The sequence below is a fragment of the Calidris pugnax genome, unplaced genomic scaffold, assembly GCF_001431845.1.
Source record: "Calidris pugnax isolate Ruff unplaced genomic scaffold, ASM143184v1 scaffold219, whole genome shotgun sequence".
NCBI lineage: Eukaryota > Metazoa > Chordata > Aves > Charadriiformes > Scolopacidae > Calidris > Calidris pugnax.
Genome location: NW_015094507.1, coordinates 17,320,244 through 17,345,140, shown reverse-complemented (window position 1 = coordinate 17,345,140; position 24,897 = coordinate 17,320,244). Strand labels below are relative to the sequence as shown.

The 24,897-nt window shown below is 37.7% G+C and overlaps 1 protein-coding gene across 1 annotated transcript in view; it reads right to left on the bottom strand.

Annotated features, from left to right (window-relative positions):
• Positions 1-24,897, bottom strand: part of RNGTT (RNA guanylyltransferase and 5'-phosphatase) — a 170,988-nt gene that overhangs the window by 125,264 nt on the left and 20,827 nt on the right. Inside the window, exons 8-9 of the mRNA XM_014964560.1 lie at positions 24,275-24,376; positions 5,453-5,588 (exon numbers count right to left, since the gene is read on the bottom strand). Coding sequence (XP_014820046.1) covers positions 5,453-5,588; positions 24,275-24,376 — 238 coding nt within the window. The remainder of the gene's footprint in view (positions 1-5,452; positions 5,589-24,274; positions 24,377-24,897) is intronic.

Here is a 24,897-nt window from a genome sequence, read left to right as displayed (position 1 = left end):
TAGTTGTTCTCAAAAACCATTGGGAACAGTAAGTTGCCTACTTAATATGTTGGAATCTCATCTTTTGAGAACACAACACTGAGATGGAGACTGGGCTTTCCCAGCGAAAGGCAGCGTTCGCGGTGGTGTGAATGACTTCCTGCAGTGACCTCACACATCTTACCACACCACTAAAAAAACATTATAATATCTTATTCTTAATTCTAAAAAAATCTTTTAGTCACAGGTGCTATAAAAAAAAAATTGCAAAAAAGTCTACATAGAAGTGATGTAACAAAATGCTGTTCTGTTACTCTCCGTGATTTAGGTAAGACACAGGTGGCTACCAAAGGAAGAGCAGATGCAACGCTGCAATGCCTTCTTTGATGATAAATTTTATAACTAACTGCCAGAACAGATGGAGTAGGTAAGAGAGAACGAAGGCAGAAGGCATGATTTTCAAACTTGGAAGACTGTGTAAAGATATCATGCAAAGAAAAAGAAAAATAGAAAAAGGGAAAAAAAACCCCACCCAGAATTCCCGATAGGAATCAGGTGAATTGAGTAACAAAGTAAAAGCAAAACAAAATAATACTATCATATTTCTTTACAGTTTCAACCACATTAGCAGGTTAAACAATTTTTTAAAATTAATTTAACTGAACGTATATTTAAGGTTTAAGAACTCATTTCCTCTGCATGCATATTCGGAGCCTCAGCTTTGATGCAAAGATAGCATTCGAATGCAAACCCCTGAAAACATTTCAGGGCTGGTATTACAAGATTTCACACCTAATTTTCAAAATCTGGATCTCTGGATATTCAGTTTAAGAAGAATTATAATATACAGACAAGAGGACCAAGAATTTTTTTAAACCTTCTCTGGAATGTTCAGTTTTAATCCAGAATTAATTTTATAAAGAAACTTTTTCTCTACTTGAGACACACATAAACCTTTTTGAGTCTATCACTGATAAAATCTTTCCTCACATCCTCATTTCTTTGCTTCTTCCCCAGTCTCTTGTTCCCTTTTCACATCCTGACTGAAATCTCAGCTACCAGAGCAAATAAACAATGGCACAATATGCCTTAGCAGCAGAGATGACAAATTCCTGCGCTGCTCATCTCCATCATGCCAACAACATTCACTGCTCCATTAGTTACGCCAATACAACTGTCACAAGGCAAAAGCTGTAAAGTGATCATAAGAACGATTCGGATTAGAAATACTCTTAACACATCATCATTTAACAGCCCCATTTCAGAATCTTCCTTGAAATTTTGAGAACTGAAAAATGACTCAGGGAATAGACCTCCAAGGCAAGTTCATAGACTGGGGGGAAAACATAGTATTTGAGAAACTGGTCACATCCAAACTCACTCATTCTGATCTGAGTAATGACCTGATACTATAAGGCTATATTTAAGCCAGTTTTTAGACAACTAAAAACTTAAACCCAAACCCACTCACGTGACATGACAATAGAACACAAAAGTATCCACAAGATGTACCTGCACCTCTGCATTTCCCTTTACAGACCCCATGTAGATTTACAGCCACCCCTGTGTGTCTTAAAATTACCACTGCTAATAAGTATGATCTTTACCATTGTCTGTTGGCTGCTAGTTTAGGTATTAGCTTAGCCCGTGGGCTTGCAGAACAAGGTCCAGTGGCCAGTTTCTTCCATGTTATCTGGCAAAACTCTGCTGATATTAATCTCCTTTTCTTAATCTGTTGGTGCTGCAGAGCCCCAGCAACTGCGCTAGGAGCTTTTAGCTGGACAAATACCAAAAGAACAATGGTCCTGGCCTTTTTCTTTCCTTGAATCACGTATCTAGGAAGCAACTTGGACTTAAAATAATCCGAAATTTAATCACAAAGCAAAGGATCTCATTTTACCAGCCCCTTGCAGAATGTATTTTTTGCTGAGACAGAGTATGGAATCAGATCTAATCATGCATCTGTTCCTTTTCCTCCTGTGCCGTGTCTTGCCTTTCCCTTATCCCTTTACCTTCAGCACAATTCTAGCCACTGCTGTCTTTCAGGAATGAAAAGAGTTGTTGGGGTTTTTAAAATCTATTTTGCACCAAGTGTCAGCCTTTTCAAACTCAAAAAAGTTATGCCATTTCTGAGAGAGCTCACAAATAAGTGAGGTCCGTACTGATACAAAAACATAAATCAATCTCAATCTCGCTCTCCACTTTTGGAGTCCTTGGCCATCCTAAGTCTTCAAGTGTGAGCAATATTTTATATATAAATAAAATATATATAAAATTGTATTAAAATTGTAAGAAGCATATCAAGCCTAAGAATGCCTCTGCTCAGCTGTTCCAAAACTAAGCAGAATGCCAAGAAAGTTCCTGAAAATAACTAATTAGTTTTCTTGCATGACAGCCAAAACACTTAAGAAAAATCTATCTGTTTACTCAGACAGCAGTACATTTGGCTTCTAAAGGAATAGTTCATATTATGATGGTCACCTGTAGGTAACATTCAAATTGGCTTTAATAAGCTTTGCAGAAAACTTCCTTCCGTACCAGGAGAACAACCAGAACTGAAGAGCTGGAGATGAGCACAAGGGTATTATTGCAGGAGATCTCTCATGACCCAACTGATCACAGGAAGAACTCTTGGCAAGTAATTTCAGCCTGAAGTGAACCGTAAATGCATCTGAAATTCTCAAAGACAACCACTTGAAAGGCTTACAGAAGCCTTGCAGCAAGTTAATAGATCACTGAATGAATGGAAATTGCCTTTATGAAAGTTTTATATACGCTGTCACTCCAAATAAAGTTAGGGGAAATTACCTAATCTTTTGTATTCTTAACCCAAGTAGTTGTTTTGCTGCACGGTATCTGATATCTCTGTTTTGTCTTTACAGTAATCTTAAAAACTATGAGAAAGAAGGAAGGCCATGCAAATGGAGCCACCTCATTCTACACTTGAATTCTCAGAGAGAGAAAGCTACTTCAAGTATAGAAAGCATGAACTACTTCAACCTGTAATTAAGGAATTAACATCTACAGCCCTTCAGCACTAATTAGCAAAGTATGTTAATACAAAAAAGCCAAATTTTTCTTCCTATGGATTAATAAAAAAAGGAAAGGAATCACACTTATCCAGAGTAAAGAAACAGTCATGGAAATTATCATTTGGCACCAACATTAAACAAATATTCAATTGCAAAGTTAAGCTGTTTTGATGCTTCAAATAACAGGCAAATTTTATTATCAAACCTGTTGAAAGGAATTTCAATTGAAAAGAAAAATATTCTATCAACAGCTTGCTTTTTTTTTTTTTTTTTTAAAAACAGAAATGGAAGAAAAGTTTTTTTCCCTGGAGCTTAAATGTCAGGAGAGTTGATTTCCTCTGGGTGACACAGTGTCTTCAGAAAGTTTAAGTCCAGCAGGCCACAGTGATATCAGCCAGCACTTGTTTTAAAGGATATCTGTAAAAAATTCATGGTTAGATTCCTGCATCTCAGGTCACAGGAGAGTGTGACTATTAACAAGTTCCAGCTGCTTTATGGAGTTTCACCAGCCATTTGTGGATCTTTACTTTTTTTTTTAAGGAATTTTTTTAACAGCTTTTTTTTTTTTTTTTTTTTTTTAAGTGACCATACTTAAATAAATTTAGAAGCCTATACTATGGAAAGTATTTATCCATTCCAAGGTTTTATCCATTCAAAGGTTTTTGTTTTATCTCAAGGTACTTCATTCAACCAATCCTTGTTCATTTAATTTCACTTTCCAGTTCATTAAAAACTGGGGGCGGGAGGTGGGGGCAGAAATCACAGTAAGACTAATTTATTCCAATACAGTGAAATACTGAAATCCACTGTAACAGTCAAACTTTTACAAAACAACTAATTAAGTGAAGTTATAAATCATGTCCTGGGTAACTGAGAGAACTTAATTTAGTCTTAAACAACTTAAACTATAAATCTGGGAAACACAATGCACCAGCTCAGAGCCCTCTCCCATGTCCCAGAGCCACCTTTATGCACATATCTCAATGTGTGGGCATCCCTGTCTTCAACCAGCTAAACATTAACCCCCCTGACTAAATCATCTGGTTTGAACCTCAAAAAAAAGAGCAGCAGTTTTCCTGAAGAACACCTAGGATTGCACCATATGGACCATTAGTTTCTCAAGAACCTCAGAAAAAGCAGGGTAAAAAAAAATAGTACCAGGCTTTTAATCTCAACAGTATGGAACTTAATGTACGTCATTAAGAATACTATTATGTATGTCATTAGGAAGCTGCCTGGCTGAAGAGGCTCCTACCAGACATGACAGCTTGTGCAACCACTTTTGAGCTGACAGCACGGCATTTCTTGCATTATTCTCTCAATTTTTCAGTGAAGCAGAGGCGGTGGAAAATATTCCATTATCTGCTCCCCCATCCCTGAGACAGTACATTGTTCCATGCAATAATTATCCCCACAGATTTCAATTTCTCCATGCTTCACATGTAAACGTGTGTTCAGTAAGACAGATCGTTCACAGAAGTGACATTTCAAGAGGGATACTGACAACAAAGGCCTGAGAAAGAAAAGAAAGTTAACAACGACAATATGGTCTCCCGTATCTGAAAGGTGCATCAGGCTTCAGAAGACCAACATGGAAGATCATCTCAGATATCTAGCACTTCAGCCAGGAAGAGTGACAGCAACGTCATGCTCCTCCATGCAACTGCAACATGACAGGCAACTGCGTTCATCTACACTGACAGGCATATAGGATAAGAGCTAATGAACTTCCTTTGCTCATCTAAAACAGGAAGATCAAAGAAAGGAGTAATCTCTTCTTGAGGCTACCGTTCTGAAATGTTTACCAAGAATACTCCAGGCCAGTCTTCAAACAACAAATACAGATGTTTTACAGCTTGTGTTACAACTGGCTTACAAAGTTCGTTAGCAAGTTTACATAATTTCAATTAGCCTGATAACTTAGAAATGTTTTACTTTTAAACAAATGTAACTAAACCAGCTCTAAATCACAGTCAATAATTCAGATTAGTTTAAAATAAAGGTGACAGACACAAAGACATCAATTCACAAAAGACTATCAAAAGATTATGGAAATTGTATCCGTTTTTAGAAATATTGACATTAGTTGGATTAAATTTACCACGTTTATTGTATCAAAATACAAAGCTGCAACAAGAAATGAGGTTCTGCATCTATTTCTTTAGATTCTCTTCAAGCGTTTTCTCACATTCAGAGAATGTCATTTCAATACCTTGATTTATTTCAAAGACAAACAGCTCCCCCCAGAGTAGTCATCGTTGCTATTCTGTAGATAAGAAATAACTTATGAAGTATGATTCCCACATTCAGTCAGTGACTGAGTCTATATGACTCCTGAAATCCCATGATTCAGTGATCCAGGCCTAAAAACTCAGGCCTGTTTCTGAAAAAAAGTAAACGGCACCGAAATGGTTACAATAATTACACAGTCTGGTCCTTACCCCATCCAGAAGAGTGTTTGTTAGATGTGTGCGAAGATCTTTACGAAACGGAAATTCCAGATTAGACACATGAAAAATCGAATTGTCCCGATCAATCATATAAACTTCATTCTTGCCATCGATCAGCATCATGTACCTGCAAAGGCAATGGTAAGATATTATTCTTAGAGGTATATCCTCCTCATCTCTACTATTTTGATTTATATTAAGTGCTAAAAAAAGCAATCATGACATGTCATAAAAAAGCAATCATGAGATGTTATAAAAAAGCATTTTAGAATGATTTTTTTACAGTTAAAAGTTTAAACTTATTTCTTCAGGAAAACAGATAATTTAGTTCAATGCAATTATCACAAAGAAAATAATTCAAATATGTAAGTTCAGAAAATATAAGTATATTGCTGTGTCCAGATAAAATAATGCCTGAAAATCTATTAAAAATAACAGAGGTTTTAATGCTGTAAGAAATATATGAGGCTGATTCAGTTAGATTCAGCCAAAAGGTCTTTGAGTCTGGTATGGTAAAGCAAGATAGAAATTGTGGGATGCAGAAGGTTGGCAAAGCAAGAAAGATCAGAAAAGTGCCTTTTTGCAACCAACAAGATGTGATTGTACTCAGTAAGACCAGTGAAGGGGACAATATAGTTACCAAGATGTGATATAATTACCAAGATGCGACTGAACGATCAGACAGGGAACACCATGGCACAGCAGCAGCGCAAAAAATAAGTGTACAAGAAACAAAGCTGACATGAAGACTGAAAAGTAAGTCCAAGTTCGCTTAGTCAAACATGAGTTATGTCAGTTTTACTAATTACTACTTGAGCTGCCATAACTGAACTTACTCCTGATCATTTGGTCTACACCAAAAACTGAGAGCATGACTCTAAGCTGAGCTTTATTTCGTTGATCCTTTCATTTCACTTTGCACACACGTGCCAGAAGCACAATTATTATTACAGTTTGAGTGAGAAAAGTCAAAATCACAGGAACCCCAGAAGAGAAGAAAACAGGAACACCACCAACTGTCAAGAAAGCTCAATGGTTCTAAAAGTTCACAAGGTTTAATGTTCTTGAACAGCCTCTGATATAAATAGCGAAGGGACACAAATCTCCCCAGAGCAACTAACCCATTTGGATGGCAGCACAGCTTCTTTGACAACACAGAATAGAGAAACACTTGATTAAAAATAAAAGATTATAGGGGTTATAGGGGATTATAGGGTTAACCCCTGCAGCTTAAATAAATGCCTTCCTCCAGTGTTATGACCATAATCATAATTCACTATAGATCAGCTCAACTAGCATTTCTCCACTCACAAGATGAGTATTTCAAGATGTTACAAATCAGTCAAAAAAAACACTCAAAAAACACCCAAAACTCATATGAGCAGAAAAAATTCGGGGCAGAGAATTTAATCAACACAACTTTAAGAGAGCTGAAAGCTGCACGTGAGATGCTTTATGAAAAAAAAAATAATTCAATATACATTCAACTACATAACTTGGTGCCAGTTCTTTAGAAGCAAGAATAATCTACAGACAATGTTCATTTTCAAGCCGTGTAAATTTATTCAAAAGTAAAACTAATTAAAAAGAGCATGTTGTGTTTTTCTCAAAAATTAAAGAAACCAGGGGGAGGGAAGAAGAGGTGTGTAACTAACAGGAAAAAAAAATATGCACAGTACTTTACTTTTACAAATAAGCTTAATTGGCTCGCTCTGCACTCCCATATTCAGTGCTGGTTTAAGTACATGTTTTCATTGTAACTTGCTTCAATGACAAAGCATCTTCTAATACTTCAAGAGATCTAGCATTTAAAAAAACCCATAGTTGCATCATCACTGCCAATGTGGTACAAAAGAGATCTTGCAACTGCTTTGAATCAAAAAATACCAAAAACAAGACAAACAAGTAAAAGCTTTGTTTTCAGCCACCTAAAACATCTACAGGTTCAGGCAGCGTACAGAAGATTTCATGAAAATCTATTACTCAAACATCAAAACTAAGACTAACACACCAGAGCTTTCTCTAGATCTTCCACTCAAATCAAAACCTATGGAAATTTATGGAAGAGTTGGTAGCTGGATAACCCATCAACTGCTAGTGGCAAGATTCCTACTTCTTCAAATCTTGGTCTTGGGTCTTTTTAGTCTGGAGAAGGCTGAGGGGGGATCTGATCAACGCCTATAAATACTTCAAGGGTGGGTGTCAGGAGGATGGGGCCAGTCTTTTTTCAGTGGTGCCCAGGGACAGGACAAGAGGGAATGGGCACAAACTTGAACACAAGAAGTTCCACCTAAACACGAGGAGGAACTTCTTTCCTGTGAGGGTGGGCAAAGCCCTGGCAGAGGCTGCCCAGAGAGGTGGTGGAGTCTCCTTCTCTGGAGACATTCCAAACCCGCCTGGACACCTTCCTGTGCAACCTGCTCTGGGTGGACCTGCTTTGGCAGGGGGTTGGACTAGATGATCTCCAGAGGTCCCTTCCAGCCCCACATCATTCTGTGATTTGTCATGGGTCTCACAATAATATATTTGTCTAACACAGAAGCTGAACAAGTTGTCTGCAGGAGGACATTAGACTGACCCAGATCGGTCTATTGTGACAAGGGTTAGGTTTTTTGGGGGTTTTTTTTTTGTTTTTTTTTTTCAAGCTGAAAGACTCAAAACACCTACACCTCAGAATTTAATAAACTATTGAATCTGAATTTGTCAGAATTCTATTTACCAACATAAGACAGAAAAAATTTGGTCAAGGATGGACTGACAACCAGAAATTCTCTATGAGGAGCTGATAACTGAAAACGTGCAAGAAGCAAGAGAGACATGCAACAACAGCAAGGTTCTGGTGAAACTGCGTTAATTAATTAATGAGAAGGTTTTGTTTGTTTGCTTCTTTAACTCAAAAAGTGTAAGTTCATGTGCTTAATGTTTGGCTTCAAGTTTTCTCCAGACGACACTTCAAGCTTTCTTGGAGAAATCCTGTAGACTGCTGATCAGTCCACATCTGAATATTATTTGGATATGCCCTGACCAGTTATAGCTGAAGAAGTTAATTAAGATATTAAGTACTTACAGCAGAATAGAGAGAGCACTACTGGGCAACACCACGTAGGCAAGAAAGAAGAACGATGATTTCTCAAACACATTCAGTAGGAACTAAACCAGCACACAGGAGCTTAACTGTCACGCATTGTATTGAGCACTGTGAACACTACTTGCTATTACAGCTGTACGTTTATTACTAATTATCTCTATTGTGTGAGCACCCAAAAGCTCCAATTAGTAACCAGGCCCCATTATATTAGAGTCCATGTAAGCACACAAGATGACATGGTCCTGTATCCGATGGCTCAGTCTGAATTTAAAATGAGACAAGAGAATAAAAGAGCAAGAGCGGAGCCCAAATAAGAGCAGTAACAAAACTGCTCCTTCACCTTCGATAACCACACAGGAACGCAGAGAATTGTGTTTGAACAGCAAACATCATCTCTCCAAACCTCACTCCAACCACAGCAAACCAGCCAGTTTCCAGTGCAACAGAAATTCTGGCAAGCGAGGTAAAGAAAAAAGGGTCACGGTGTCCACACAGATTAATCTCACAAGCAGATAAAATATCTAAAGTCATAGAAATGGTAAAATCTAAGGTTTCATTAGAAGCTACTTTTCATTCACTTCTGGTCCTGAGGCAAGGTCCGTTATTAATTCTGATCAGACATTAGTATTAACACAATAATTCAGGAAATAGGATGAAAATTTCATTAGCAAAGAGTTACAGCTCTTGGCATCAGACAAGCAGATCTCCAAATCACCTAACCAGAGCATTCATAACTTTAATCTTTAAACTTTCAAAAAATGTCAACTACCGAATATAATGTTGAAAAGTTTTATCTTCAGAAATCAATTATTTTTAGCATATCCAAATAAAAGCAGCTGTTTCAAAGGCTTGTTTGTCTCCACGTATATCCCGTTCATGCAGACCACATCAGTTGGCCCCAAAATACATGCCAGAGGAATGATTTCATCAAACTTCCATTTTTAGTTTAGTTTGGGGAGGAAGGTTCTTGAGGGGGATGGTTTGGGGGTTTGAGGGTTTGTTTTGGTTGGTTGGGTTTTTTATTTCGTTTTTTTGTTGGGGTTTTTTTGGTTGTTTGTTTGGGGTTTTTTTTGTTGGTTTGGTTTGGGTTTTGGGTTTTTGTTGTTGTTGTTGTTGTTGTTGTTGTTGTTGTTGTTTGAGTTTTGTTTTGTTTTTTTACACAATTCTGAAGCTGACTCGAGCTACATTGAAAATTAAAAACTGAGGTTTCTCCTTTATGGGGATGTTTAGTATTTTTCACCATTAAATCTGATAGTACATTTCAGGAAAATATTATTTAAGGCAAAATAAGGCAAGTTATTTGGTCTCCCTCAACCTAGAGGGTCAGAACAAGAACAGACCTGTGTCTCCCAAAATCCAAATCCAATCCCACACCCACCAGCACACGCAGCCTCTGTCCTCTTTCCCAGTTCATTAGGACTCATAAAGCCAGCTCTGAAAATACTCCTCAATACATACACTCACATTTGGCACAGTGCTCGCTTTACATTTACAGTAAAATTGATCTCCTAGAAGTTCACAGATGTTTGCCACTGACTTCAAATTTATGATGTGTCTTACCTACATTTCATTTATTTCCCTCAGCCAAAATCCCAGCAACCAACCAACAAATAAGGTTACATATGTTAACTTTGCACTTTATATAAGAGTTTTAAAACCTGAAGTATAGCTTACTCAGACTTTGAGACCTCAACTTCTGAGTTTGAGTTCAACATAAAGTTAATTTTCTGAAAAAAAAGCTATAAGTAGCAAATGGATTAGCATGTTTTTTAAAGGAAGCTTAAAAATTCGGCTCCTGTAGAAGCTTTCTTTGCCCCACAGTATTTCTTTAGACGGGCTATATCAAAGAAGATTATTTATTTCTACACCATATCATTGTGATCCCTTTTTTTTTAATTCTTTTTAAAATATGTATATGTCTGTATTACCACATGAAAGAATACAAAATGTATGAAATTCCATCATCAACTCTAAGCGCAAAATACACGGCAGCTCTTTGTTCCCAGGGGAGTTCATTACACAGCCCAGAACTCAGCCTTGGGAGAGCGCTGCCCTCCCACACAAATAAGCATCACCCAACTCAGGAGTAGCAATTAGCATCACTAATATGTTTGCTGACGCAGAGGCAACAACGAAATCCTGCTGCAGATATCACTTTCCATTTCTTAATTTCCTTTCCTGATTGGCAACGCTTCCCAATCACGAGCACGTAGGTCGGTCACCTGGGACAAGGCCAAGCCACTTCACTTTGGACCGTGCCAACTCCCACCTGGCACAAGAGCAGCAACTTCTAGCCAGACGCACCAAAGGCTGCAGAAAGGGCCAGGAGAATGAAAATTAATGACTGCCCTCTTCTCCACTGACAGTAGGAGACCATCTATCTGTGTCACTAAGCAGCTCCATGGCCTGGCCTCCATCCAGGCCGCGCTGGATCTGGAGTAACAGTTTAAATGAGACGGAGTTTGAAGTTGGCCTGTGGCAGATGGAGCAATACACCCCAACGTCCCCGTCAACGGGGAAGGCTCAGCTTGCTTTCTTCTCCTGTATTAATTGCTGCTGGCAATGCTTGCTGCTTCAAACTATGTCTCCTGAAGGATGACAAAGCCTGGATACGGGAACGCTATCACAGGAAGTTATGTGAAGACTCACAATATTATTTTCAGTGTGCAAACAAAAGGAAAACCATGTCTTTTTAATCAGCACGCTGTCAGCTCCACCACAAATACCATTTTCAAACTCGTACACGTGTTTTCATTTGCACAAGTACACAACAGCTCAGCAGCAAGAGACATTGCTACACACAAGCAGCTGCACAATAATTGACTTGATAATCCAAATTCTTAACTAAATTTTTAAAAGCAACACACACAGGTTCTTGGCCTGCTCTGAATATACCAACACTTTCTATTTCTCTCACATACTTCTAGGTTAAATTCTGCCAACAGCCTCCCCAGTATTTTAAACCAAGAAAAAACAAACCCTTAGATTCTGACTGACATTCATTTCCAATTAACAGCCTCCAGCTCCAATATTTCTTATTCATGACCTTGCATTTTCTACAACTAAATATCCTTCCAGTTTCATTATTCCGCTCCTCAGTGAATTCATTTGTTTGTCAGAACAGACTTGGTTTCTGTTTCAAAATTCTTAATGACAATATAAAATTAATATTCAGGATCCCCACTTGTGGCTTTCCATATATTATCTTCCAAAACCACCCACTGCCATTTTCTTTCAATCCATTCTTTGCCTGTCTTACAATTTGAGCAATCTTTATTAGCCTCAGTCTTTATAAATCCAAATTTTGTCAAGTCTGGAAGCACAAGATCCACCACTATTACTGTGTCAAAAAGACTATTTTCCCTTTACATGCACACAAACTCCTACCAAAACAGTTGAACTTAGAAGAAATGTCATTCTTCATCTCAACTGAAGACTCTGTTCCTCAGTCCTTCTAATTCCATTAATGACTTCCCTTAATTTATCCAAATCTGTCATTTTAGAAAGACAGAATCTACGTTATTGATCTGTTTTTACCTCTCAATTTTAACGTTCTAAACGTAACGCAAAGCCTTTTTCATCAATGACCCAAACTTATCTTCTACAATGAAGATTGTTTTCTCAATATTAAAACTCTGTAATTAGGCTGCTGTTTACTAAGTATCTCTTACTAAATTCAGAAGCACGTGGATTTATCACTGGTGAAAATTCTCCACCAATTCTCCACCCTCGAAAGAGGACAGAATTCAACTCCTGATAAAGTGTCATAGTTTTAAGTTGTCTACTTTAGGGTGCAAGGAATAGCTCCCCAGGCTTCAGTGACTGTGTTGGCTAAACTCTTATTACATCAATGGAGATCTAAACACTCAATTTGCATGTTAAAGTGACAGAGGAAAGTGACAGAGATGTTAAAGTTACAGAGGAAATGGGCACAAACCTGGATATAAGAAGTTCCATCTAAACATGAGGAGGAACTTCTTCCTTATGAGGGTGGCAGAGCCCTGGAACAGGTTGCCCAGAGAGGTGGTGGAGTCTCCATCTCTGGAGACATTCCAAACCCACCTGGACACATTCCTGTGGGACCTGCTCTAGGCAGACCTGCTTTGGCAAAGGGGTTGGACTAGATGATCTCCAGAGGTCCCTTCCAACCCTGTATCATTCTCTGATTCTGTGATCCTGCTTATTTGAGACCACAGAACTTTATTTCCACAAAATTCATTAAGGTAGTAATCCCCACATACATACACTTTGCTCATTTTGAATAGAGGAGGTACCGGTAATACTGTAGGGCATGGAAAAATGCCTAAGTGTGAAAATTGGTATAATTTCTCCTGCTAAAGTAACACAGTTTAGACTGAGCTCAAACTTTAGTTTTTCCTGTTTTATAAATCAAGGACAAAGATGCCTTTAATTAATTTAACAGATGGCAAATTCAAACCCAATGTAAAACTACATTTTTCTATCCCAAGTATTATTAGAATCTGAAACTCTGCAACAGAGCTGGTAAACCCAAGAATTTAGCAAGGTTAAAAAAGACTATCCAGTTACAATGTTTTTCTTGACTGCCTTCCAGGGTTTTAATTAAGTTAGAGCGCTGTGGGGGTTTTGCTTCTTTAGCTCTAAAAGGATATTAAACCTTATGGGTTAAATTGGAAGTTGTCTTGTTACCATTATTTGACCTATATAACAAAGGGTAACTTAATCTACAACTACTATATATTGAAGAGTACTTACAGTGTATTATGATATATCTGGTGTAAAACAAAAAAGAATTGTTAACTAGCTAGAGAAGAAGTGACCCAGTAAAGGATCTGTATACTAACAGATTTATTTTAAATACTGGATTCCCTTTGTTTCACACAATTTTTAATGATGATAAGTGGTCAAGTACATAATTAAAGTGCATTTCTACATTCAAGGGAGGAATACTATTGGAAAACAACTGTGCAGTATAATGTTCTGATAATTTTTTTTAAAAAACTATAAGATTAAAGGAACAAATTATACCTCAAGCTTGACTGAACTACAGAATTCTCTTATAATTTATTGTTATTATCATTTATTGCAGATATTGAGCTTCAAGCTTGCTTGAACTTGTTTGACTCTATCCATTCTCCACAAATTTTAGTCTGAAAATATCTTAGAGATTTAGAGGGAAATTCATGCCTGAAGCAATGGGGTCAAAAAAAATATACAAAGGAGCAGTCACACAACAGTATGAGAAAGAAAAACAAATTAATTTAGTGCCAGATGACAAGTAGTTAGCAGTTACACTCGTTTCCCCAAGCAAGAGAACCATCACATCTCTCAGAGGGACCCATAACATAGCAGTCAAAAAAAAAAAGAGTATCACAGCTTTAAAAAAGGAGTTAAGTTTGAACCGATTTATGCCAGAACATACGCTGGGTCAATTCTGCCCACCTCACAGGCACAAGCCACAGAAGAGCACAACTGCCATTTGTGCTCACAGATTAGAAGATCAGCTCCAAGGGAAAGAGCTGCCTTAGATATTTGTACAGTTAGACTTTGCAAACTGAATGTCATTCTTTCCAGAATAAGTTTAAACCGTTACACTTCATGGATGTGCCTGTAATCCCCACAAGAGAACCAGAAGCACAGGACACACTGTTCCACTATCAAAAGTGGTCTGGGAGAAAGGAAAATAAATAAATAAACCAGTAATCACTGATACTTGTCGTTTGAACATCAGGTACACACACAGGCAGACCATTTATCTCCTAATTAGAACATTTTAGGACTACAGTTGAATACTCTAAAATTAGTATTCATAGCACAAGGTACATAACAAGCATTTTAATGCATTAACTATTTATAAATAAACAAAAGAGCTTGCTTAGATGACAATCTGTGCAAATATTCAAACAGTTATATATGAATTACCAGTTAAGTAGTACTTTTCAAAGAGCTCAGTATTGTGATCATAAAACTTTGTGAGCTGTCAACGGGCTTCAGAACTGCGAAGCATCAAGCCTGCTGCTTCACAACACATCCCTTCTGTATGGCAACACACCAGGAGTGCTCCTTAACCACTTAGGAAAGGGACACAAAAACAACAGCTTCCTTCTACCACTTCTTTTTAAAGTCTTGAAGCTGTTGCAATCACTTATAAAGGAGAAACCACAGCCCAGAGGAAGAATGCCACCTTTGGCCATTCAAGTCCATTTGGATCCAGACTGGGGATGGCGTGTTCTGTCACACCTATTTACACATTCCTCTACATCCATTCAAGGATTTTAAAAACAGACTTCAGGAGATGGAGAACCAGCAAAGTGATATAGATGTGCCTTAGTAATAAATAAATAAACACATAAATACACCAGCACCACCCTCCCAAATAAAAACACCACCCCAAACCACCCACTCCAAACGCAGTATTAAGATAAAAAACAATTTCAATCTAGCCCAACAGCTGTGAAACTAACAGACCTTGTCTGTTATATACATCTCTACTTGAAATAATACAGCCTTGGGGGAACCTCTTGGGAGTAACAATATTTATACCAAATAATTCTAGATATTAATCTAACATCTTGTGACACTGTGCTGCCTCGTTTCACCTACAGCCTCTCGGTCAAGAGACACCGCTCCTTGTCCACAGTCAATGCAGTTAAATGTGACCAAGGAATTATCTGGTGATGCCCACGTGTCTGGCTACCAAAATCTGACAACTCCTTTTCTTCTGCTATGAGACCACCAGAAAGCCTAGGCATGGTCTCATCCCCTGAAGAATAGGTAAAAAGGAGAAAAGGACAACAAGCCCTTTGACAACACGTCAACAGGTAGAGATGATGGGGCCACCTTGTGCTAGAGCTTCTTCACCCTGAGCTAGAATGTCTTTGCCTTGAGATAGAGGACACGCTAAATGTGCTGAAAGTGCCCTTAATCTTACCTCAATTCACTCTCAAAAAACTCAAGTAAAAATACAATATTCATGAGTTTTAAAGCTGTGGGAAACAGGCTGGTATCAGTCCTGTAATCCTAAATTTATTGCCCACCACAACTATAAGGGATTATTATTAAGATGCAGAGTAAGCGAAGACCCACATCACAGCTACTAAACCCCAATTTTATAGTCTCCACACACATTACTCCTGTCCCCTCTCCCATCTTCTCTTCCTCTCCTACCTAAACACACAAAATAAACCCATGAATTAGGCATCTGCTTTTTTCAGGAAATTAGGAGGAATGCTGTTCAGATTGCTTAGCATCTATGAATTGCTCTTTTCAGCAATCATTAGAAAGGCAGCATATACATTATAGCCCAGAATCATATATATGGCCTTTATATACTTTTGCAGAAGCTTGACATGAACATTATCATTGCACACTTCAAACTAAACTGCAGGTTCCTAACAGCTGGTTAGTACTGTAGTTTATAATAAGTATTTATAGCTTTTAACCTTCACTGAACAGGGGAAAAACGCTTTATTACAACCGTTTCAATAACTTTCAGAACTCCAATTTCCAGCCAAAATAAATGCCATCTCCAATTAGGTATGTTATTCAAAATGAAGTCAGTGAAATAAATCCCACATGGATTCCAGACTCATACTAAACCAAGGTTCTTCCTGCTGTAAAAGTAGAACTACAGAACTAGTTTAAATATGGGCAGCTTGTTTTCTTTTAAAGAACTAGCTAAAATAATTATAAAGAAGGACCACCAGGCACTACACCGTGTAAACAAAAGCTGCATTTCCCTTCCAAATGCTGTAAAATTGTAGTGTGCAACAAAACAGTGCAGAGTAAGGGAGAGGGGAACAGCAATAGCCACTTCACCCTTTATTTGATTTTAAGGGTTTTTTTCCAAGTCTTCTCTTTAAACACTATCCCATTTTGACAGTTTCATGGAAATAATAGAAAAACCCTTACAACTACTACTTTGAGATAATAACAAATGTCTGAAGAGGAGCTGTCTTACACACATGAAGGATGTATAATTAGCACTCAGCAGTTGAGGCTTCGCCCGTTGCTGATAGTTCCATAAGTACATGCTTTGAATAAAACTCATTTAACTTGGAATCAAAACACTTGAGTTAAGCTCAGTTGTTCACAAAACCTGTCACTCCTATAAAAAAAAAAATATCCATTTGGTCCTGAAAAATCTGATGGGTAGATGTCCAAACCCTTTAGGATTTCTGTCCTTTAAAATGTCACACCACAGAAAAGTGCCCCGACCACAGAGGAAGGGGACACACAGCGTTACCAACCAATGGTGCAGAACTGATAAAGATTTAGGTATTTAAGATAAGTGGGGAGAGGAGGAAGGGAAAGGAAAGGAATGTGTGATTTGAAAGCACCCAGATCATTCTTGTGTGGGTTCTTCATCCCACCCTATCATTAGGAGGCAAACGCTCCTTCCTGACACCAAGACAATAAACATGTATAACTCTAAACCATGACTAAATGACAAGACATCAAAACACTATATATAAGCATTCACTTGCTCACTATCTTGGGTCAGAAAGTAAGGTGCCCAGAAAAATACCTTGAAAAAAACCACTTTACTCATGAACGCCTTCCAGTAACGAACAGCCCTAAACTTTCCCCTTAACACCTTTTCCAAAGCCATCTATCAAATCTCAACATCCTACCTTTTTCATCCCCTGCTCTAAGTTAGGAAATAATCCAGTAAAAAATGTGTAAACCTCCACTTCAGGCATTTTCCACTACTGGGCATAAAATTCCACATTCACAAGAATTTGGTCCTGTCGTTTGTACCAATCTGAAAATTAATCTATGTCCTCTTTCTCATTCCCAACAGCCTCCTTCGAGTTCAACTCCACACTAATATCTTTGCTCCCAAGAGGCAACCTTTCTGTTCTCTAGATCTGGTTTCTTGTTCTTAATAATGAGTTCTCAAGCGCATAGATTTGTTTTTTAATTGGATTAGTACAACTCTCCAATCTTCTCTGTCCTCCTTCGTTCTTGTCATTGTACCAACTTTCTCTCTAATTTCCCCCTTTTTCTCAGGGATCACAGTTTTTCCATGAACCCATTCAACTATCTTTTCTTTAATTCTTTGCAGACAGACTAACATTTTTCTTCTTTGCCACCTAATTTTGTGCTAGTCTTTTTTACCTCTTAATTTTTAAAACAATAAAATCCGTTTCCTAGTTTTCTCCAGGTTTTTTTAGAGCTGCTCTGTGGCAACGATCACCTTTTCACAAGTTACTCTTGTCACAAGGGACTTTTGGACAACTTGTCATATTAGGAATATGCTTCATCTCATCGTGTAAAGGATCAAAGAACTGGGAAAGAAATAAGTATTTAGTTGTGCAAATTCAGGGAGAAATTTTCACCTCATCTTCACTGCATTTTAAAAATATGCATGAAAAGTTACCTTAAAACACACACAGTAGAAATTCCTTCAAGTAATGGTCACAAATATGTTCCCAAGGCGGCTGCAATGGCCAATAATTTTGAAGGTCTTAACAAAAATAGACATTATCTTAAATTTGTGCAAAAAGCTAAACTAAGAAGCTATCACAAGTTTTATAATGTAGTAACATGTCCTTGGATAAATCAATTATTCGATTAATAAACACAATCCAAAAATTTGACCAGCGGTTTTATCACAAAGTTAAATGTAGCTTTACTATTTTAATTTTGCATTATGATGCTAAGAAAATGAGAATTATTTAGGCAACAGGCCTTTTCTCTAAAATGTAATTTGCTAATCATGAAAAAAATAACTCACTTCAGAGATGTTCCTAACTATTTTGATACAAGCACCTTTTAGACAATTAGCAGCAATTTTCAAAGAGCTACTTTACATTCTGTATCTACTTGTTCGCATTTAGGTATCTGCAAGCCATCAAATTTGCATGAATATTTTTCAAATATAATAGCCTTTGGCAAGAACTAACTGTTCTGCATCTTTTTAAATAGCTGCCTTACCATAATTGGCACAGCCATAGTATTATGACCGTATTTATCATTTTTTACTAACCCTGCATGCGTACAGATGTGAAAAATAAAAAGGTACTCAATTCAAATGTAGGAAAATAACTTACACCCCTTAATAGCTTGCATTTAGTTCAGGTCACATTTTACCATTATAAAACCTAGTCCTGTTTGATTGTATTAATTTGAATTATTCCACAGACATTGTAAAGCTCCTTTATTATTCTTAGTGGTAACAGCCTTTTTTTTTTAAAAAAACTGGTGCCTCATTACTTTACCAACCCTACTCCTGCATGAACATTCAGCTCCACTCATTAGAACAAACATCTGCTACAAACAGTATTAATGAGATACATATCAAGGGATAGAGCAAGCCGCTCACCACCTGGGTTAATCACTTTACAGCAGCAAGTTGATGATACAGAGCCATCCAATGTGCCCAGGTCACACTGACACAACTACCTTATTCAGAGAGGAACAAGGATGGCAAACACAGGACCACACAATTGGAGACATTTGTAAAGCCATCCGTAGCTCCTAGCTATGGTTAACACACAACACATATTTCATCTCAACAAAGCCAAAAGGCATGATTTTAGAAGTGGGAAATTTGCCCTTCGGATTTTTGTGCCTTATGAATAGATTAGCATTAAAATTATTTTCAAAACACCAGAGGTTTGACAACTGTTCCAATAAATATACAGAATTCACACCAAACCAGTCAGAATAGCTGCAGACTTGAGTGATTTAATTTATTATAATAATAATTTAAAGCAGTATGACTGTAGAGGTGTTTTTTCCCCACAAAACAGAATGAGTTGGATGTAATTCCACACACAAACAGCTGGCACAAAGGAAATACTTTTCCAAAGAGGGCCAATGGTAAGTGAGCTTCAAAGCTCATTTAATTTAAAGGTCATTTGTCTAGACCTGAGATGCAAATGTATGAGTCTTTACACAGGCAGGACACAAACAGGAGGGAAGCAGTATTTGTTTGCAGTAGTATTTTGTATAGTCAAAAGATTTTGAACTCAGGGCTCCAGGAGAGTGGAGAGGGATGAGTTTTGACCCAAACCAGACTCAGAACCCACACATTTACAAAAGTGTGTAAGATACTACTCCAGTAAGTTTCCTCAAAATATTTCACAGAATCACTGTCAAATAATTTAACTAATCAATTTCATATTATTTAGTCAATGTAAGATGATAAATAATGCTCTTTCATTTAGGGAAATACTTTCTCTTTTTTTTTTTTTAATTATGGACAGAAAAATAAAACAATACTAAGAGAACAAGAAAACATGCACTGTTCTACCACTGAAAAACAAACCACCAAAAACCCCACCAACAACCCAGCTGTTAAAGCAGGAGGGTGAAAGTTCAGCCCCAGCTGAAATCTAGGAACAGCAAATGCCTTGGGAGAAAAGTAAAAGTCCTCAATGAATTACTGGCACTCCATGTCAGTTAAGACAATCTACAAATAAAGGCTTCAGTCATGAAACCTCTAGAGAAAACTACTGTTGCAGAAATAAAATGCAGATATTTAACAAGAGTGAAATTTAAGAAGTTGGGCTCAGTTGAGCAAATATTGCTATTAACCGAGATGAGAGTTTTATTTATGTGAGAAAGTATCATATAAAGTTATGAGCTGAGCATCTGCTTTTCTCTAAGTCCAATCAGGTCGATGAAACAGCAGAGCCTTTTTAAGCAGAGAGAGAAAAAAACAGAACAAAAGGTATTCCAGCCAAATAATAATGTAATAGGCAAATCCTAGACTGCTGCATCTAAACCACACTTAACAGAATAGCTTCAGAGATATTTGATGACAGCAGTTTCATCTCCGGATAAAGTAAGCATGGGATCCATAAATGGATTTCCACTAACTGATGTCTTAATACTAAATTCAGTAAGGTCACGCCTGTCAACACAAGCATTCAGAATAATTAATGAAAATCTGTTTAATTGCATATGGAGTCTGGATCGTTGGAGAACAACAAAATAATTAGAAGCACGTCCAATGTAAAAACTGCCATAGTCATTTTTCATTGTTGATTAGGGCAGCTATCGTGCACAGCCCCTAAATGTCCAAATAATAGCTCAGGTTTTCATCTTTAATCTCTCTTCCGCAACATTCCTTCAGCTGAATTTCATTAACACTGCATCTTTGTAGCACCATTTTCTTCTCTTAATATACCTATCAGTCTGTGTATCTCCACAATCAACTGCAAGTTATTATGTTTTGAGAATATTTAAGAGAGCTATTTAGTTCCCTCAGTTTTATTCTTCATCCATTCTGTTTTGTCACCATTCTAAAACTCTAAAAAGCACAGGATAGAATGCCCAAAATACTGAAAATTCCTATAAGAAACTACATGTGCACTTTCATTTCTTGCACAAAAGGCAGTCTTCCAGGTGCACTACTACTCAGTAGTATTCAATATATATACATCCTGTACATCTGAGTAAGAAAATAAGAATATTCCATAAAATTTCAATTTTCCTAATGAATAACATGCAATACGTCAAAGATAGACTCTTCATACTGAGAAAACAAAGAAAGAAATGTGGAAAAATAGCTCACAACCCTATAGAATAGCACTAATTGTGATTTTAACAGCATCTTAACATTTGTTCTAAGACACACCAGTCTGTATGAGCGAACAGCCCATGGGTTTGAACAGATTATTCTTCAGAGGCAACGCACACTACAGACCCTGCAGAAGCAGCAATTTTCTTCCTTGAATATCAAATGGCTTTCTCTAAAGAGATCATCTTAAAAACAGATTTTTTTTCTGCTATTACTATTTCTTCAAGCAATAGGTTTACATGATATGAAAACATTTCCATAAACCATCTTTAATACATACTGAAATACCAGTGTAAACCAATCCCTAAAACAAAGGCTTCCTGAAGGGCTAAGCTGTGGAAAAAAAAGGCAAGGATGACCAATATCTGCACTGCACAGGACATTAATACTTTGTAAACATCTTTTCATAGTTTTACAAGTCAAGTCCAAGGGCAATACAACTAGACTGTGGAATAAAAGTATAATGAATGCAAAGACTCCCATCTGGCTCTTTGGATGGTCAGTTTAAGTTGGCTGAGGTTACCTGTGTAGGCTCAGCAGCTTCTGAACGTGCTGCATTGCTCTGAGAATAAGCCTGGATCTCCCAACACCGTGGTTCTGTAACCTCACAAACTGGGAACACCCGCACCACGTCACCAGAGTGCTTGTGCATACGGGCAGACAGTGTTAATAAGCCAAATATTCCCACCCATTTCTTAATGTTTGGACAGTGCAAGCCATCCTCTGTATTTTCACACCACCCTCTGCCCAAGCTGAGAAAAGCTTGAAGCACAAACTCCACGGATGAGAGACACCTTTGTTATAGGAGACAGCTTAGTCTGGCTGGATTGTGCTGGATCGACAAAGCCGGTGAGGGGTCTGGAGAATAAGCCTTATGAGGAGAGGCTGAGGGAACTCGGGTTATTCAGCCTGGAGAAGAGGAGGCTGAGGGGAGACCTTATTGCTCTCTCCAACTCCCTGAAAGGAAGGTGTAGAGAGGTGGGGGCCGGTCTCTTCTCTCAAGTCACAGGCGACAGGACAAGAGGAAATGGCCTCAAGTTACACCAGGGGAGGTTCAGGCTGGATATTAGGAAAAATTTTTTCACTGAAAAGGTTATCAGGCATTGGAATGGGCTGCCCAGGGAGGTGGTTGAGGCACCATCCCTGGAGGTGTTCAAAAGATGGGTTGATGTAGTGCTGGGAGGTATGGTTTAGTGATAATGCTCCTTGTTTGTTGTGTGGGTGTCTATTGTTGTCAGTCAGGTTGACGGTTGGACAAGATGATCTTTAAGGTCCCTTCCAACCTAGAAGATTCTGTGGTTCTGTGATTCTGTGATCCCGACTGACTCCATGTGGAGCCACTTGGCAATTCTCATAAGACATCCAGTTCCCAGGTTGTTTATTACCTAGGCTATTCCATTCTATTACTAAAGACAGCAAGCCTAACACAACAAAGAAGGCAGGAGAAACTGAAGATGACAGCCTACGCCGATTGTTGACTTAGTATCAAAACTTTACTTTGTTATCTCAGCATATGGAAGGGAGGAATGCTGCTTCTGCCCACGTCTATACACAAAACAGGTATCTTAACTTCACCAGTCTGAAAACAATTCTTACCTCCTCTTTTTGAAAGCACACTTCTCATCCACACAACTGATGCCTTCTAACTCATATGCGTGTAGGACACTGAACTTTCTTGTTAGTCTAAAGCACTATGCACAGATGAGCACAACAGCCCTCCTCTTGCCCCGTGTACATTCATGGTAATTGTGCTTTTTCTGATCAAGTCAAAGCAGGTTAAAATTTATTAATTTGCTCTAAGTGAGTAAAACCTGAAGTCATTGCACTCAGCGCAGAATTTAATTGCTTAAATACTTCTGTAAGTTAAGAACATCTTTTAGAAAGAAATATCAAGCTCTTGAAATTAATGAGATGTGTCACACAATTCAAGTTCTTCCTGCTACTGAGACACTATTGACTCTGATGTAAGAAATTACGTTATTAATTACCTAACATAATGCCCACAACAAAAAGGAAGATTGAGACCTGAATGCTATGAGTAGAATAGATTAAAACCAGTTCCATTAGTATCTGGGATTCTTGATTTTGGTATTAAAACCAGAAATACTAAAGAAAAACAGCAGGTCAGAGCATCAATCCCCATTGATGATGATTTCAAAACCTCAAGAAAATGCTTGTAATGTCACAAATGTAACAACCTAAATAAAACCTAAAAATACTCAATCCTATGAAAATAAGCATGATTTCGGAGGTCTGGAATTTTACTCAAGAATGATGTGTTTCTATGAAGAGCCATAGTACCTCTTTACAAAAGTACAAGGAAACTGGGCACTTGGGGTTTTATTTCAATGTGAATAGCAAATACTTTCTATACCTCAATCCAAGCTGCTGGGTGTAGAGACAAAAGACCCTGAGTGACATGGCTTTTTCATACAAGATGAAGAAGTAACCAAAGGATACCTGATGATACCAGATGCACATTTCAACAACTGAGTTTCATACAGTTGAGAGCAATCTATAACCAGTCACAATCAGAGAAAAGTGTGTTATCATTCTGTATTTGATGATGTACAGCATTTTTCCCACTTTGAAATGCTAATGAGAAAATACTAGAGAAATTAAATACAAGGATGTATTTCAAATCAGAAAAAACACCACTGAAGAGGTTCAACACACCAACCCCATCAGGTTATAGTCTGTTATTAAAAAAAAGAAGTCACCCCTACAAAGAATGTAAGAGAGGTGGCTGGGGAAGATGAAACCATTGACTCTCTGGCTGACCTGAACTACAAATTTGAATAAAGGATCTCAGTACAAATAAATCAAAAAACCTATGAAATTTCTAGCCAGCTTCTGAGAGATCAACTAGAAGTTTAAATTTAGCTTTTATAAACAAATTCTTCAGCTTAACAAACTCTTACTGTTATCTAAGATGATTCTAAGACCTTGGTGGCAGGTCTTGGCTGACAAGCAAGGGTCACGGAGAAGAATAAAACTGCGTACGTTTAAGAGTCAGTCCACCAAACAGCTGCTAAAAACAAACTTCAGCAAATGTTGGGTACCACAATAGCAAAAAAAAATAATCTCTGGAGTCAGTTCAGTTTTTTTATTAGAATTGCTTTGTCTTTTGTACAAGCAAATCCACTTTCCTCAGAAAATGCAAGCGCTCTACCCAATTTACCCAGTGTTCCTTTTTCATTTAAAATGAACTTACCGGGTGCCGTCTGCTTTCCAGCTAACTTTGTATGGCTTTTGCTCCAAAAATTTAATATTTTGCTTGTCCATGGAAACGGGCTGTGCTCCAGGGAATCCAGACCTAAAAAAACCCACCAAAAAACCCCATGTTTATTAATGTTTTGCAATAAATAGTCACACTCATTAGACTGAAGTCACACCTTGTACCAGACTTGCTGCAAGGTTTACTTTGAGTTAGAACATCTTCTCCGAGAAGGTATTTTGCAAGAGGAACCAAATGCTTGTCTAGCAAGAACAAGGATATTTGTTTAAGACAAAACACTAAATTATGTTTTAAGTCTGGAGGAAGAGATATTTGAAATCAAAATTATAAGCACTAGAAAAACTATGAGCATCGGCAAGTTAGGAAGCACCATGAGCAACTCCCTGGATCATCAGCTTTGGAAAGGAGGACTTCAGAATCTGAGACACTAACACCAACATTCTCATTAGCATTGGACAGAAATCCAAGTTGGCTATCAAAATGAGTATTATACCTCAAGGGTAACAGCAGCTGTATAAATAAGTCTATTGCTTGAGCAAGCACTAAATTTTACACAAATACCTGGCCTAGACTATGCCTGGTATTTGCACGGCAATAAT